General features: G+C 41.3%; 1 protein-coding gene across 7 annotated transcripts in view; it reads right to left on the bottom strand.

Annotated features, from left to right (window-relative positions):
- Positions 1–13,287, bottom strand: part of LOC112563480 (histone deacetylase 4-like) — a 71,964-nt gene that overhangs the window by 36,672 nt on the left and 22,005 nt on the right. For 5 of the 7 annotated variants that reach the window (XM_025237363.1, XM_025237368.1, XM_025237371.1 and 2 more), the window contains exons 5-6: positions 9,365–9,516; positions 5,223–5,285 (exon numbers count right to left, since the gene is read on the bottom strand). In XM_025237363.1, the coding sequence (XP_025093148.1) occupies positions 5,223–5,285; positions 9,365–9,516 (215 nt within the window). Of the gene's footprint in view, positions 1–5,222; positions 5,286–9,364; positions 9,517–10,192; positions 10,349–13,287 lie in introns of those variants that run through there. The other 2 variants (XM_025237369.1, XM_025237367.1) reach the window with 2 other exon arrangements.

The raw sequence follows: 13,287 nt of genomic DNA, 5'->3' as shown, positions 1-13,287 counted from the left end.
GCAAAATTTTTAAAAAAAAAAAAGCAGGCTGGCGCGCTGAGTTGGAGCAGAGAGAGAGAAAAAAAAACTTTGCTGCAGAAGCCATGAGCCTTTTTCCTCAGAAAGAAATGGGGGACAGAATAAAGTAAGGGGATGAAAATGTTGCTTCAGCTCAACTGCCTTACGCTGTCCCTCCCATAGACACTGCACACCCTCCCCACGCCCCGTGCATCGCTCACCAAGGCTCTGCCGTACGCCTTTTTTTTCTCTCTCTCCATCCCATCCTCCCATTGCCCACTGCCCTCTCTCGCCCACCGGGCCCACTCTCGTGGGCTGTTGCTGAAGACTCTCCTGCCGTCTCTGGGATGTTTCCATGGGCTGCACCCACCGCCGCCGGCCTCACAGTCCGCCATCAAGTGCGGCTGCTACGCACAGGTGGTGGTACATAACACCTGCTCAACTCTGTGCGTGCGAGCGCGTGTACCTGCGTGGGTACGCGTGCGTGCGCACGTGTGTGTTTATGGGTGTGCAAACTGGACTTGCTACCTGATCATGGACTAATCCCTTGGACTTTAATAAAAACATCCATGATGCCATGCATAAAGTATACCGACACACTGCGGACTTTTAAAACATGATTGTATTGGGGGCACGAGAAAGTATTCTTTACCACCTGACTTTGTCTTAGCCACCAGTTCGCGTAAACGCCACCTGATCATACCGACAACAAACTCCCATTTCAACGGCGGCAACAACAACAACAATAACAACCAACCAACCACCACGACGTCATCTCGGTAGCTCTGTTGGTACCGTCAGACCTGCGGCAAGCGAGCACCAAGCGCTGGCTACGGTAAACCCCTTACGCGAGAGGTTAAGTGTCGGGGAGGGTAATGGGATGGGGTGGTGAGGGGTGGGGGAAGTTGGGTGGGGGGAGGTGGAGCGGAAGTTCCGCCGCGCTGGTGGCATGACGTCCGGGATTCCCAGCTCTTGAAGCTCTTGCACACTTTGGGCAGGCCGCCATGTTGTGCTCCCCGTTACCACAGCGTACAGCAAGCACCGCCATCTCTCGCAGGTTGCATGGTGGAGGGAGGAAGAAGAGTGGGGAGAGAGGGGGATTGCATGTTGCTGCAGCGATGGCAGTCGTGATTATTCCCTCCCGCTCTGCTCGCCGCCTGAAGCCAGCACTGGCCCACTTTCTGAGAGCCGTTATGCCAGACATGCTTGGCGTCCAGAAAGGAGATAAAAGTTTACGCAACTGAGTTACGCTTTTGCTTCTTCGCTGGAAGCAGTTGGTTTTTATTTGTTTTGTTTTTAATGAGACAGATCGCGCGGCTGGCCAAAAGTGTTGGGTGCTGACTAGGCCAGACTTAAATGCCGACATCCAATATGGCACACACTTTTTTTTTCACATAAACAGGGAACGCAAGGCGGAGTTGCAGGCTTGCTTTTAGACCATCACGTGACTGGTCAGTAACTCTGGGAGTATACCCCAGGCCTCAACTCCTCGCACTATCACCAACCTCGAAACGAGTACCCCACATTCAACATCTGCATGAAATACCCGATGGTTAGTTTGCCCCCGCCCGACACTGCATTCAATTATTTCTCAAAAAAAAAAAAAAATCCTTTTACACCCGCACTGAGCTAGTGGGATTCCTCCAATCGGAAACCTCCGAGTTAATGTAAACATCACATTAAACCACCGCCACACCCTGCATGTGTCCTGCTAAACATGCAGGACATAAGCTACCGAGGACAGCAGTAAACAAGGGATGAAAGCATCCTACTAAAATATCCTCTGTCTATAACACACGGCGCATCCCAGGCTCTCCTCGCTTAATGCGACTAGAAGAGAAAACATGATTAACCGATCATGACAGATACCCAGCCTACGGCAGTTGCCATGTTTACTGTCCACCGGCGTCCACACAGCCGCGGTACTGGCAACGAACGGGTGTCACTGCTGTTTCCAACTAGTAACAACACCCTTTTGCTTTTAAATACATCATTTATACTCGGCTCGGCGTTCGAGTCAACAACAAAAGATGTATTTTAATTTATTTCCAGATTGTATGGGTCATATGTCAGTATGTATGTATATATGACATGGAGTTAAAGTACTAACCTGGCCTAGCTTTTTTTTTTTTTTTTTTGTTCTTCTGTAAGCCATTTTCGACATGTATTCTACGACCTTAATTTTGTAAACTGTTCTTTTTGATCAGCGGTCTGGTACACTTATGACGACTGATGATGAGTTGATTTTTCTTCTTTCATTCCTTCGTCGTCTTCATTCTCTTATTCCGCTTCACTAAACTAACGCAAAAAGATAGAGCATTAAACTATGGATTTTGGTAACTAACCATTCCCTTTGTCCACTCTAATCAATCCTGTAACGACTTACAAAGTGTCTGTTGTGTATGGTACCGCTGTGAAACTGCAGGTGAACAATATTATCCATCTCCCCACCCCGCCCCAAACGACTGCCAAAGACCTCCAGGACGTTCCTCACAAGCTGTGATCATGGCCAACAAAATATTCTACTATATAACGAATATAAACAACACTGGAACATTTACTGAGAAAACGGACAGCGATTGGTGGAGGAGGGCGCCCTCCATCATAACAACCAGAGCTACCACTTCCTTTTTTTTTCTGTGCCCTGCTTGGCGCGTTAACCCCTCAGGGCTTTCAACCTGATGTTTAATTCAACAGCTTCTGCAGTTTTATTTTCTACCCTTCGAATTACTGGCAACAAACGGCTTGCTCGGAGCAGTGCAACAATTACTCAACAGCTCCCAAACCCTAGAGGTCTTAATAGAATCAGTTCTGAATGTAAATAAGTTCCAAGTTTAGCCTGGCTACTTTGCAGGAGAGAATTTTAATAAGCATGATCATGCATGATGTACTGAGCTCTTTCTCCGAACTCTTCTGCAAATAATGGTCATTTCTATGCGACAGAATGAAACTTTTTTTTTGTTTTTGTTTACTAAAAATAATTTTAACGATAACAAAAAGGCGTTCCAACCTAAAGGTCGCAAAGTCTAGGACTTCATTTCGATCAGAGGAAGGAGTATAATCCCAAATTAGTTTTACAATCTTCAAAAGCTTGAATCTCGTAAATATAATTGATTCTTTCGCTCAGAATATCTTTTAATGAATTACTTTTACTCGCCAGTTAAAATCCAGTGACAGCATTACTCTGATCAAGGATGTCAAATGAGAATGGTTGGTTGTCCTGGTTGTTATGAAGCGACAGTCCGTCTCTGTCCTGGGGAAACATTTAGAACTCTAGGACAAGCATCTTGTTTCCAAAGTTATAAAGCAGTGTTCAGACACCGCAGATGTTATTTTACCCTGAAGCTGTAGTAAACTGGCAGCAAACATGTCCTCGGGAAAATAAAAAAAAAGTAGTATTGGCGGGGTCTCGACACTGCTTTCTAACTTCGGAAAAGAGACGCCTTTCCTTGAGTTCCCCATTTTTTCCCAGGGGAAGCGACTTACTCTCTGCCCCAGAGTGTTACAGGTTTGGACTAGGTTGCTATCAAGTATTTTTCTGTTGCTGTTTTTCACACTGATCAAGGGGTTAATCTAATGACAACGATGAGCTCGACATCGACCACACCAACAACGCCTTGTCTATCAAGGACATCCTTCAGACATCAGGTAAACTCCAAGACTTGGGTAACAAAGGGGTATTGGGTGCTTTTCTACCTCGCTTGCCAATCAGGGACCACGTTCACAGCAAGTCTTGCAGGACACTTGCTGAATGGTTGAAGTGAAGAGCGTATACTTTATTACCATTTTAACTGACTGCTAAGCGTTAACCATCCAGCTAGCGCCCAAGCGACTGTTCAAGTATCCAACCCCTCGCTATGCATTAAAATGCCTATAAAGATTTTAGAGGGTGAATTATGCCACTCTTCTAAATGTGAACAGCAGACCACAAAAGCGCTGCTGCAAGCATGCCTCACTTACAGAAGGTTCGTGAGAGTGTAGTCCCTGCAGAGCAAACAATGCCAAGAATTATTGTGGGATTTATTTTAGTAGTCTTCTACAAAAGTTCGTCAGTGAAAGCGCAAAACAGTGAAGCGTTATATACATGAAATGCCCCAACATCAGCAGCCCGACCTCCGATACCACGGTGCAGTTAATAAGGTATGATTTCAAAGATCACATAGGCAAAACCATATCATGCAAAAGTCTCTGTATAAAAGCACCAATAGGTCCTGCCCAGTCCTCAGAAGAAAAAAAAAACGTGAGAAGCAACTAACACTGGCAAACAATTTACAAAACTGATTTACATGTATAACTAACCAATATCGTTCTATTCAGCTTATTTCCATATAACGAAGCAGGATGGGAAAAGCCATACCGCAACTTCTCTCTCTCTCAACTTCTAACACTGGCGCCAGGATGGGTTGATGGGTTGGAAAACTACAAACTAAATCTTCCGCTGCTTAGATGAAATATGATAAAAGACCGCTATTCGTCTGTTTCCGCTAGTTAACACATCTCTATCCCAAGTGTTTGTGGACTTTTGCCTAGCAACATGACTATACAGGACTAAGTGGAAGTGAAAAAATGAGATAGGTGGAACTGAACCTACATCTACGGCTGCACACAATAAAAAAAAAAAAGCTCGATGAAACACTTTCCCCAAAACTTTCATACACTATTTGCATGCTAGATGATTGTCTTCCTTGTCGCTAAGCTTTATTTTAAAAAAATCAAAGCGCTTTGTCTTCGTTTCGAAATATTTCATTGTCCCCAAGAGCCATAAAAACACTCAAGGATGTGCGTGCGAAGACAGTGACAGCGGAGTTGGCTCATTGAAAGGGTCGGGCAACTGAACAAACAAACGAACGCACACACACAAACTCTCTCTCACACACACACACAGTGAGAACAGGATGAGAGCTAAAAAGTGTAAGGAGATTCAGGTCAAGTTCGTTAAAATGGGGCAGCCACAATATATACATATACTCAACCATAAAACAATAATAAATTCTAACCACATATTCTTAACATGCAAGTTACTGATTAACATTTTTAATGCACATATACATCTGCTTCTTACAGTTTCGTTACACACCGCAAAACATAATAGAAGCAATGATGAAGAAACAAAACTAAAACATTTAGAGCCTCTAGTTCTGAACCTTTCCCAGCACAATAAGGGGAGGTAATTGGGACAGGGATGGTAAAAGAACAAGGGAAATAAGTGAGCAAGCGGCCAGTACCTGGATATGCTCCTGCAGCTGTTTCTCATGCTCTTGCTGTAGGCGGCGCCGGTGCTGCAGGTACTGCAAAGGGCAAGATCGAGTCTACGTCACTGCTGAGCTTTGTTCAGGCCTTTTTTTTAAAAAAAGATCACGCGCACACCTTACGGCACCAACGCCAAATTGACAACAACAAGTGCATGGAAACGCCAGGGTGGGCACAACACTGCAAGTTCATACATGCAAATGTCTAAATGCTCTTTTATTTTCCAGAACATGGATTTTTTTCTTTATTTTTTTCTTTTGTTTGGGTTTTTTTTTTTTTGGTGGGGTATGATGAGTGGATTTTATTTGAAAACTACAATGTTGCTTGGGAGAGAATGAGATTTGATCAATAATTTTTAAAATAACCTAAAATTTGGACACACCTCCAAATGAATACTAAATACTATCCAAAATGTGCAGGTCATTTTCGTGTGATTAGCTGCAGCAACAACAGTTTAAGGTGTGGGCATGCAATTACCGACATGACAGTTAAATATTTGTTCACATTTGAAACTATTTTCCTGAAAAAGGGAATTCAAAATTAAATGTGTCATGCGATTAATATGCTCTTACACCACGTGCAAAAATTAGAATGAGATGGGTGTAAAGATTATATTAAATTACTCTAAAGATACAAAGTAGACCAAACCTGAGGGCTTATCAATGAAATAAATCATGTTTTTTAAGAAAGCTACTGATCCTTTGAGGTTATTCAGGAAATAGGAAAGGAATTATTTCTTTCAGAATTCTGCATTCTGGTCTACGTCAATACATTCTCTACTACCTAATCTCTCTTTTTATTTCATTACATAAACAGTGGAAGCCTTCAAAACCTCTTTACAATGTAGTGATGACTCTTTCATGACTCCCAAAGAAGTATCAACCCTTTATTAAATGTCAGCTACTGTCACCTCATGTACCCTTAGAACTGCACAAAAGTCTTTCAAGTCATTAGCTGTGGTCAAGTTTTTAGTCTTCAGTCTGTAACTCCAGCAGTCTTTAGCCTTCATCTTTTGGGCCATTTATTTAAGTCTTCTAAGCTTCTATGGTTATGTAATTTTTAAAATATTCTTTAACTCTAAGTTTCATATAGTCTACATAACAGACATGTTTCAACTGCTTATGCAGAGATATAATCTGCAAAAATCAGGAATGCCTCCATCTCAGTTACTGCTCTCTGCACAATTAGCCATTGTGCTACATGATCTTCTCCCTCTGTCAACAATATTTACAGCCAATGAATCCTGCTGTGGAGGTTTTTTTTTCAGACAAGATTTCACCTTGCATAGGAGCATGCATACACCATGTGAAAGGGCTCCTAATCACATAAAGAAATCTGTCCCTGAAAACAATCTGGTGTCAGGAGTTTTAACATATAAAGGTGTAAGGTTGGAGGTGTCATAATATAAGATCTTTGCAACAAACTGGACATGGAATGGGATATTTTATCATTACTTTAGTGACATACTTTCAAATGTGTAATTACATGACAACAGGAATAAAGGTCATGATAATACTATCAAATGCACACTGCTTTGTTATTTCTTCTGGTACTGATAACACCCCTTGCAAAAACCCCTTGCATCATGTCGATGAAAAACCCTGCCATCTACTTGTGTTTTTTACTTCTTAAGTGTCTTTATCTGTGCAGGAAATGCAGTTTGTTGGCTCAGAAAGCCCCTACATGATAGCTATTCTTCAATATGTCTTACACATACCCACACAAGTTTCCGGAGATGATCCTTTATGAATGGTATCACTTAAATAGCAGGAAAGAGTATTGGAAAAGTCAATCTTCATGAAGCTGAAGTTGCAAGTTTTGCAGGTCTCTGGCTCTTAAAATCCACTTTTGTCCTCTTGCACTAACTGCTAACCTGTCTGGTGTTTGTCCAGTAGGCAAATACCCCAACACATACTAGAGTCTATCAGCACTGCTGGCTTTCAGTCCCCTCAAGTGCAGCAGGATGTCTGATTTCGAAAATGCACTTGCCATTGGCACACTTAAGCTCACCACTGGCATGGCTGCCTGATGGCTTGAAAATCTGCTAAGTTGGTAATCACAAGAAAAATCTCCCACAGAAAAATTAAATAAATTCCGTTATTTTATGTTTTATAAATGGTCCATTGTCTAAGCCACTAGTCGCAAGCAGTCAAACATAATGGTAGGGAAAATAAAATGACATAGCAATTATAATAAACAATTTTCATGGTAAATAATGTAACTTTACACTGCTAACCATTGAGGAAGAAAAGAGAAAATGGTTCAGGCTAAATCTCTATTAGCAATTCTGTGTGCACAATTATTTTAAAAAATCTACATAAATAGAAAAGCCATCCAAATTTTACTATTGCAAACATACATTTTATGGTGCACTTGCACCTCAATCATGGTTCAACAAGTTTTTAAAAAAAAAAGTTTCTGCATTTCTGCATTTTAAATTAACAAGTAATCCCAAAATCAAAGTGATGTTCTAGCTAATGAAGTCATCAGCAAAGACTTTTTTTATACCTCCATCCATTTTGTAATAAAGTCAAGGGTGTCACTTTTCGTGTACTAATGAGGTGTGTAATGGTGGAGGATGAGAGAAGAAAGTTTCACTGTCATTTCAAATTTCAACATGTAGTAAGCGACTGTGACCTACAAACCTAGATGATGCCCAACATTTTGTAATGCCAAGCACAGACCTACTTTGTCCACAAATGTAAGCCAAAAAGACGACACTGGAAATAATGCAATGGCAATGGTGCTGTTTTGAAGTGTGTATATGACCCCTACACTCCCAAGATGTTTCGTCTTAGCTTGCCTGGCCCTGCTCTACAAACACACAGATCCTAGCTTCAGCTTGTGTACATCGCAGCCAAAGCTCCCAGTTGTTGACCCTTGCTTGCTATGTTCTCAGGGTCATCTGATTATAAGGCTGGGCTATATCTTGTTTTTTTTAAAAAAAAAAAACGTCCTCTGCCATTGTAGCTGCACGCCTGGCCACTTCATTATCGTCACACTCCATGTGTTTACATTCTCCACCCTTTTTCACGGTCAGGTGACCAAACTTAAAATGTGCTTAATGGTCTTTGTGGATTACTCACACACACATCCACATACGTGCATTGGGACAGAAACATACAGAAGGTAGTGGAAAGCTTGGAAATATTATTGTTCTGTGCTTGAAATTAAAGCATAGATTAAAAGCTATCCACAGAACATACTACCGTGAAATACAGAAATAATTTATAACCTAAACCTAACAATTTTAAATGCATTTAAACAAAATAAATTCTGCACACTTTATGAGCATAGCTATGACCAATGCATGTTCAAAGTTCAAAAAGTTTTACTTTCTTACAATATTTTGAGATGAAGTCTTCTAATATATTAGTGATGATGTGCTCATTTCAACATTATCTTCTTTTATGCTTTATTATTAAGTCATACTGTTTCCTTTCATGTCTGATTCTGTTTTGTTCATGCTATCAATAATTACAGAATATAGTGTTGTTATTTAAACTTTTACAGTATGACACAGTAGCAATTATCGTTACTTTCCATGTCAAAAGATGCTATCGTTATGTTATTGTACTCCCTGTCTTATCTCCAGCACTTGCAAAAGATCCATTTGTCAATTTTCCAAAAAAAAAAAAATCAGCTTTTAATACCTAATAAAACTTGTGAAACTGTTTATTTTTTATCAGCTATCTGAAATTCTCTTCTCTCAATAGATCATGTAAACAGCAAAAGCTCACCCTGTGAAGAATCTGTGAATGTGCATGTCTAAGTAAATGTACATGAGCAGGGAAGTTTTGGTATTGTCTTGACTACAGGGTGTCTATAAAGCAAATGTTGGTGACGAGTGTGTGAAATGCACACACACATTAATAAAACACAAGCAAAAGACTGTGTATTTGCATGACTTCACCTAAGCATTAGTATTTAGCATAAATGACAAGTGCTGTGACAAATACATCTTTTGTCCTGACATGTTGCATCTGACATCATTTGTAACTGTTTCTTCAAAACAACTGTTGGAAGACAATCAACACTGATAACAAAAAATCCAAAAATATAAAAAAATAAAAGCAACAAAATGAAAACTTGTAGAACATCAGAAGGGCTGCCTTACCTTGATGTGCTCCTGAAGCTGTTTCTCATGTTCTTGTTCAAGTTGTTGGCGCTGCTGCTGGTACTGCTGCAAAAGGATCTGTTGCTGCAGCTGCTGCTGATGCTTGAGGGAGGCTAGTTGCTGCTGGAGGTGCTGATCCACCAGGTCTGTGCCTGCAAACATCATCAGCAATTCATCAATATCAAAGCTTTGTCATATCTGATGAAAAAGGACCATTATTTTCTCAAGAAAACAAGAATAATGATTGTGAAAAGAGGAATAAAATGTTGGGACATAGCAAACCACCAACATTGTGTAATTAAAGTATTGAAGTTTCTCTCTCAAACACACACACAAGCATGCATACGTGTACACAAACACATACTTCATATTCTTTCAAAAAAAGGGGAGTTGCACAGTGAGAAGCAGTTTCTGGAATACAAACTATCAAGACTATTTGCTGCTGAACAACCAAAAATTGTTGTTTTTTTTTTTAAAAAACTAATATTCTAGCATATAATATCGGTGAGGGGAAAATCTTTAAACAGACAATAATGTACAATTTTTCTCATGTTCCATACATTCAATTAGCCCCTCTGCTAACTCCACAACGAAGGCACAACACTCTCCGCTACCAGGTGATGAATAGGAAAGAGTACATGTCTGAGCGGTTTTCCCCCTATGATCTTGGTCTTTCTGTCAGCAACAAACCAAATCAGGATGTATGCAATACGACAAAAGCTGCAGTGAGCTTATATCCATAAAAACATAAGTTTCCCGTGAGGAAACAAGGACAGGAATTCAGAGCCACCAGCGAGAGAAGACCCAACACAATCTGCAAGTGCACACCTCCATGGCATCCCGCGAGTGACAGGAAGGGAACGTACATCATCGTCAGGGTCTGCTTCAACAGCTAATCTCAGCTCCACAACAGTCGTGCGGCCGCACATGGCGGAGTCGGCAGTCCGAGTGACCGACGACGCGAGCGACGAGCCTACTGCGAGGTGGCAAGACGGCGTGACACACACACAGTCACAATCACACTCACACACATACACAAAGATACACAGTCACACACACACACATCACAACACATCACAACACAGACGTCACCTCCCCACGATACGCTTACCGGATTCTCTCCCTCCCTCCCTCCCCATTCACGGTGTGCTTTGGTCTCTCTACTCTCCCGCCTTTGAATGAAACGCAGAAATAAATTTTATTGACGGATTTTGTCAAACAATTAAAAATAAAACTTCGGTAAAACCTTACAAAGGTCTCGCCAAACCGCTATTTTCCTTCCTCGGGATGTAGGCATAAGGGCGCATTATTTTTTTATAGAAAAGAATGGGCTGTCAACACAATGTGCGTCAACACGCCTCCATGACCCACTTCCCCCCACCAACCCAACACAGGCTGGGGGTGGAAATCTTCAAAGTCCTACCCCAGACCTATTTTGCAAATCATGTTTTGTTATATTTGATGTATAACAGCGACAGCCCCTCTAATTTCTTTACTTTATTATTATTGTTGTTTACATTACCAGCTAAGCCGCCCACATCTACATCTTCACATTTGCACACACAGTTACGGCAAATATCGCAAACAGTCCCATTGCCATTAAAGTCCACATTGTGACCCTTGAAAATTACTTCTATACAACACCGTCTTTTTTTCTGACAAATAAATAAAATAAATCATTGGAAAGCTGGGGACTGATAGAGAGAGAAAATGAAAAAAAGTGGTTCTGGTTTTGTTGTTTTTGAAGGTTTATTTATTCAGTCAAAAGCGGGCAGCTGGAGGTCGAGGAAAACGAGTGCAAAAAAAAAAACAACAAACATGAAGAAACACGTGCGGAGTTACCGACCCTTCTATTCACAGCAAAAGAAAGTTTATGGGGGAACCAGAGCCTGATCAACAACGATCGCGCACCCTACCGTTAGGATTCACGGCGGGGGTAGAAAAAAGAATGCTGCTACTGGAATCAAAGGAGGCATAAATTTGAGAAATGAGCATCTTTAGAACACGGAATGTCTGCACATTACATCAGTTCGGCAAAGTGAAAAAAAAACTCTCACCTATAAGATGGAGTGCTACAGACAGGATACTGTGACATGAACTCCAAAGTGAGCCCAGACTCGCAGGGTTACTCAACCAGAGGACCGAATATTGCAGAGATCTGTGCAACGTCCAGCTAGAGGCAAACGGTAACGGTCTTCAAAACAATCAGACTAGAACCAGCAAACCTGCAAACCTACCAGTCCTGCGGAAAAGGTCGAAAACGCGGTCCGCAGTCTGGAAGGAGGAAAGTAATCAGCAGCAAAATAAACAATTTGAAACAATAAAGACCTTCTCCGTTCTGTACCAAAGTGTCATACCACTTGTGTCAGAACAATAAAACTAGTCCTCCACCCAATCAAAGTCGTACTAAAAGTAACAATATCATTGCAAGAGCACTGCCATCTAACAGAAGAATAAAAGAATTAAGACCAGCCAGTTTCAGCAGATTTTAAACTGCCACGTCCTGATAGACAAGCATCTTCAGCATCAGTGGAACCCATACCCCAACTTCATTGACTTAAAAAAGGCTTTTGACAGTCTGGCACGAGAGACAGTGAGAAAACCAGCGTGTGTAGAAGTGAGTGTGGTGAGAGCACGAACAATGCAACAGCAACTATGGTGATCTTGAATACGACGAGAGACCGAACTGGCTACCAGGTCCCCCATTCCCACTCCAAACATTTCTGGAGAAAAGCGAGACGAGATTTACGGCCACTCCAATCACGTGATCTGCTATTCTCATAGGTAGCCAGGTGAAGACAAATTTCAAATATCAAGTTGTATTTTAAGCACTTTTTTCGTTGCTTGACGTCAGTCTGTGCATAATGTATCGAGGGGAAAGGTCATGGCGTGCTCCGGAACCTTTTCCATCCTTCCCAGTGCCTGTCGTCGACCACCTCTACCCCTTCTCCCATTTCCTTAAGGACACTACGTAGTGGCCACACAAGCTGCAGTGACGTCAATGTCGACAGCCGTGGGTTCGGGTGTCAGTACATTTTAATGGTATGTAGATAATAAAAAAAAGCTGATCCTGGTCGTTATTAGCTTCTTTTGGTTTCTCGGACACGCCTGACGGATCGGGCACGAGACGCTACCGAGCACAAGGCTTCACAGAACAGACCTCAGGGGGAAAATATGTCGCCACGAATTACCGGGTAGCAAGAAAGTGTCATGTGTACTCTCTTCAACCTCGTCCCACTCTACTTTCTTGATCATTTAGGCTACCAGACTGCACGCTTTCAGTCATTTTCACAATAATTTCAAACTCAACACACTTTTACCTTGTCTTTATCCCAACTAATATTATTTGTAGACCGAAAAGTTCATTAATACTGGCTTCTGATCCAATGCTTGGATCTTATTGTTGTTCAAGTTTAGGTAGACACAAACAACTGTCTCAGAACTCAGCTAGTCTCCCCAACTCTCCGCAATAAAAATATTGGAGGTCTTTTTTATCAGTAGCAAAAAAGTGTTATAAAGCAATGTCCGTTTGTTAATATCTTGGCATTCATCATCCCTAATGCCATATTTTTACACGTGTCACATCACTGAAGTCTGATCACAAATACATGTGCGGTTTATTACACAATGTCTCAGAGATGTAACATCCGAACTAAACCTCTGGGGTAAGCTGCACAAAACATTTCTAATTTTGAACACTTTTAGGCTATACATCTATTTAGATAATCAGTTTTATATAATCATTTTAAGTATGATGTCAAATCGTTTATGTTTCAAAACCTCATTGGCAAATTTTCTCTAGATAATCAGGAGCTCACTGGCATTATTAACGCAAGGATGTGAGAAACGCTGACAGTTCTGTTTCTACATCCACCAGGTCATAACTTTTTTTTTAAAGAAAACGTTTTAACGCCTTTGCTGTG

Source organism: Pomacea canaliculata, linkage group LG5 (genome assembly GCF_003073045.1).
Source record: "Pomacea canaliculata isolate SZHN2017 linkage group LG5, ASM307304v1, whole genome shotgun sequence".
NCBI classification, from domain to species: domain Eukaryota; kingdom Metazoa; phylum Mollusca; class Gastropoda; order Architaenioglossa; family Ampullariidae; genus Pomacea; species Pomacea canaliculata.
Note: the sequence above shows the minus strand (reverse complement) of the source record. Positions and strands in the feature narration are given on the sequence as shown.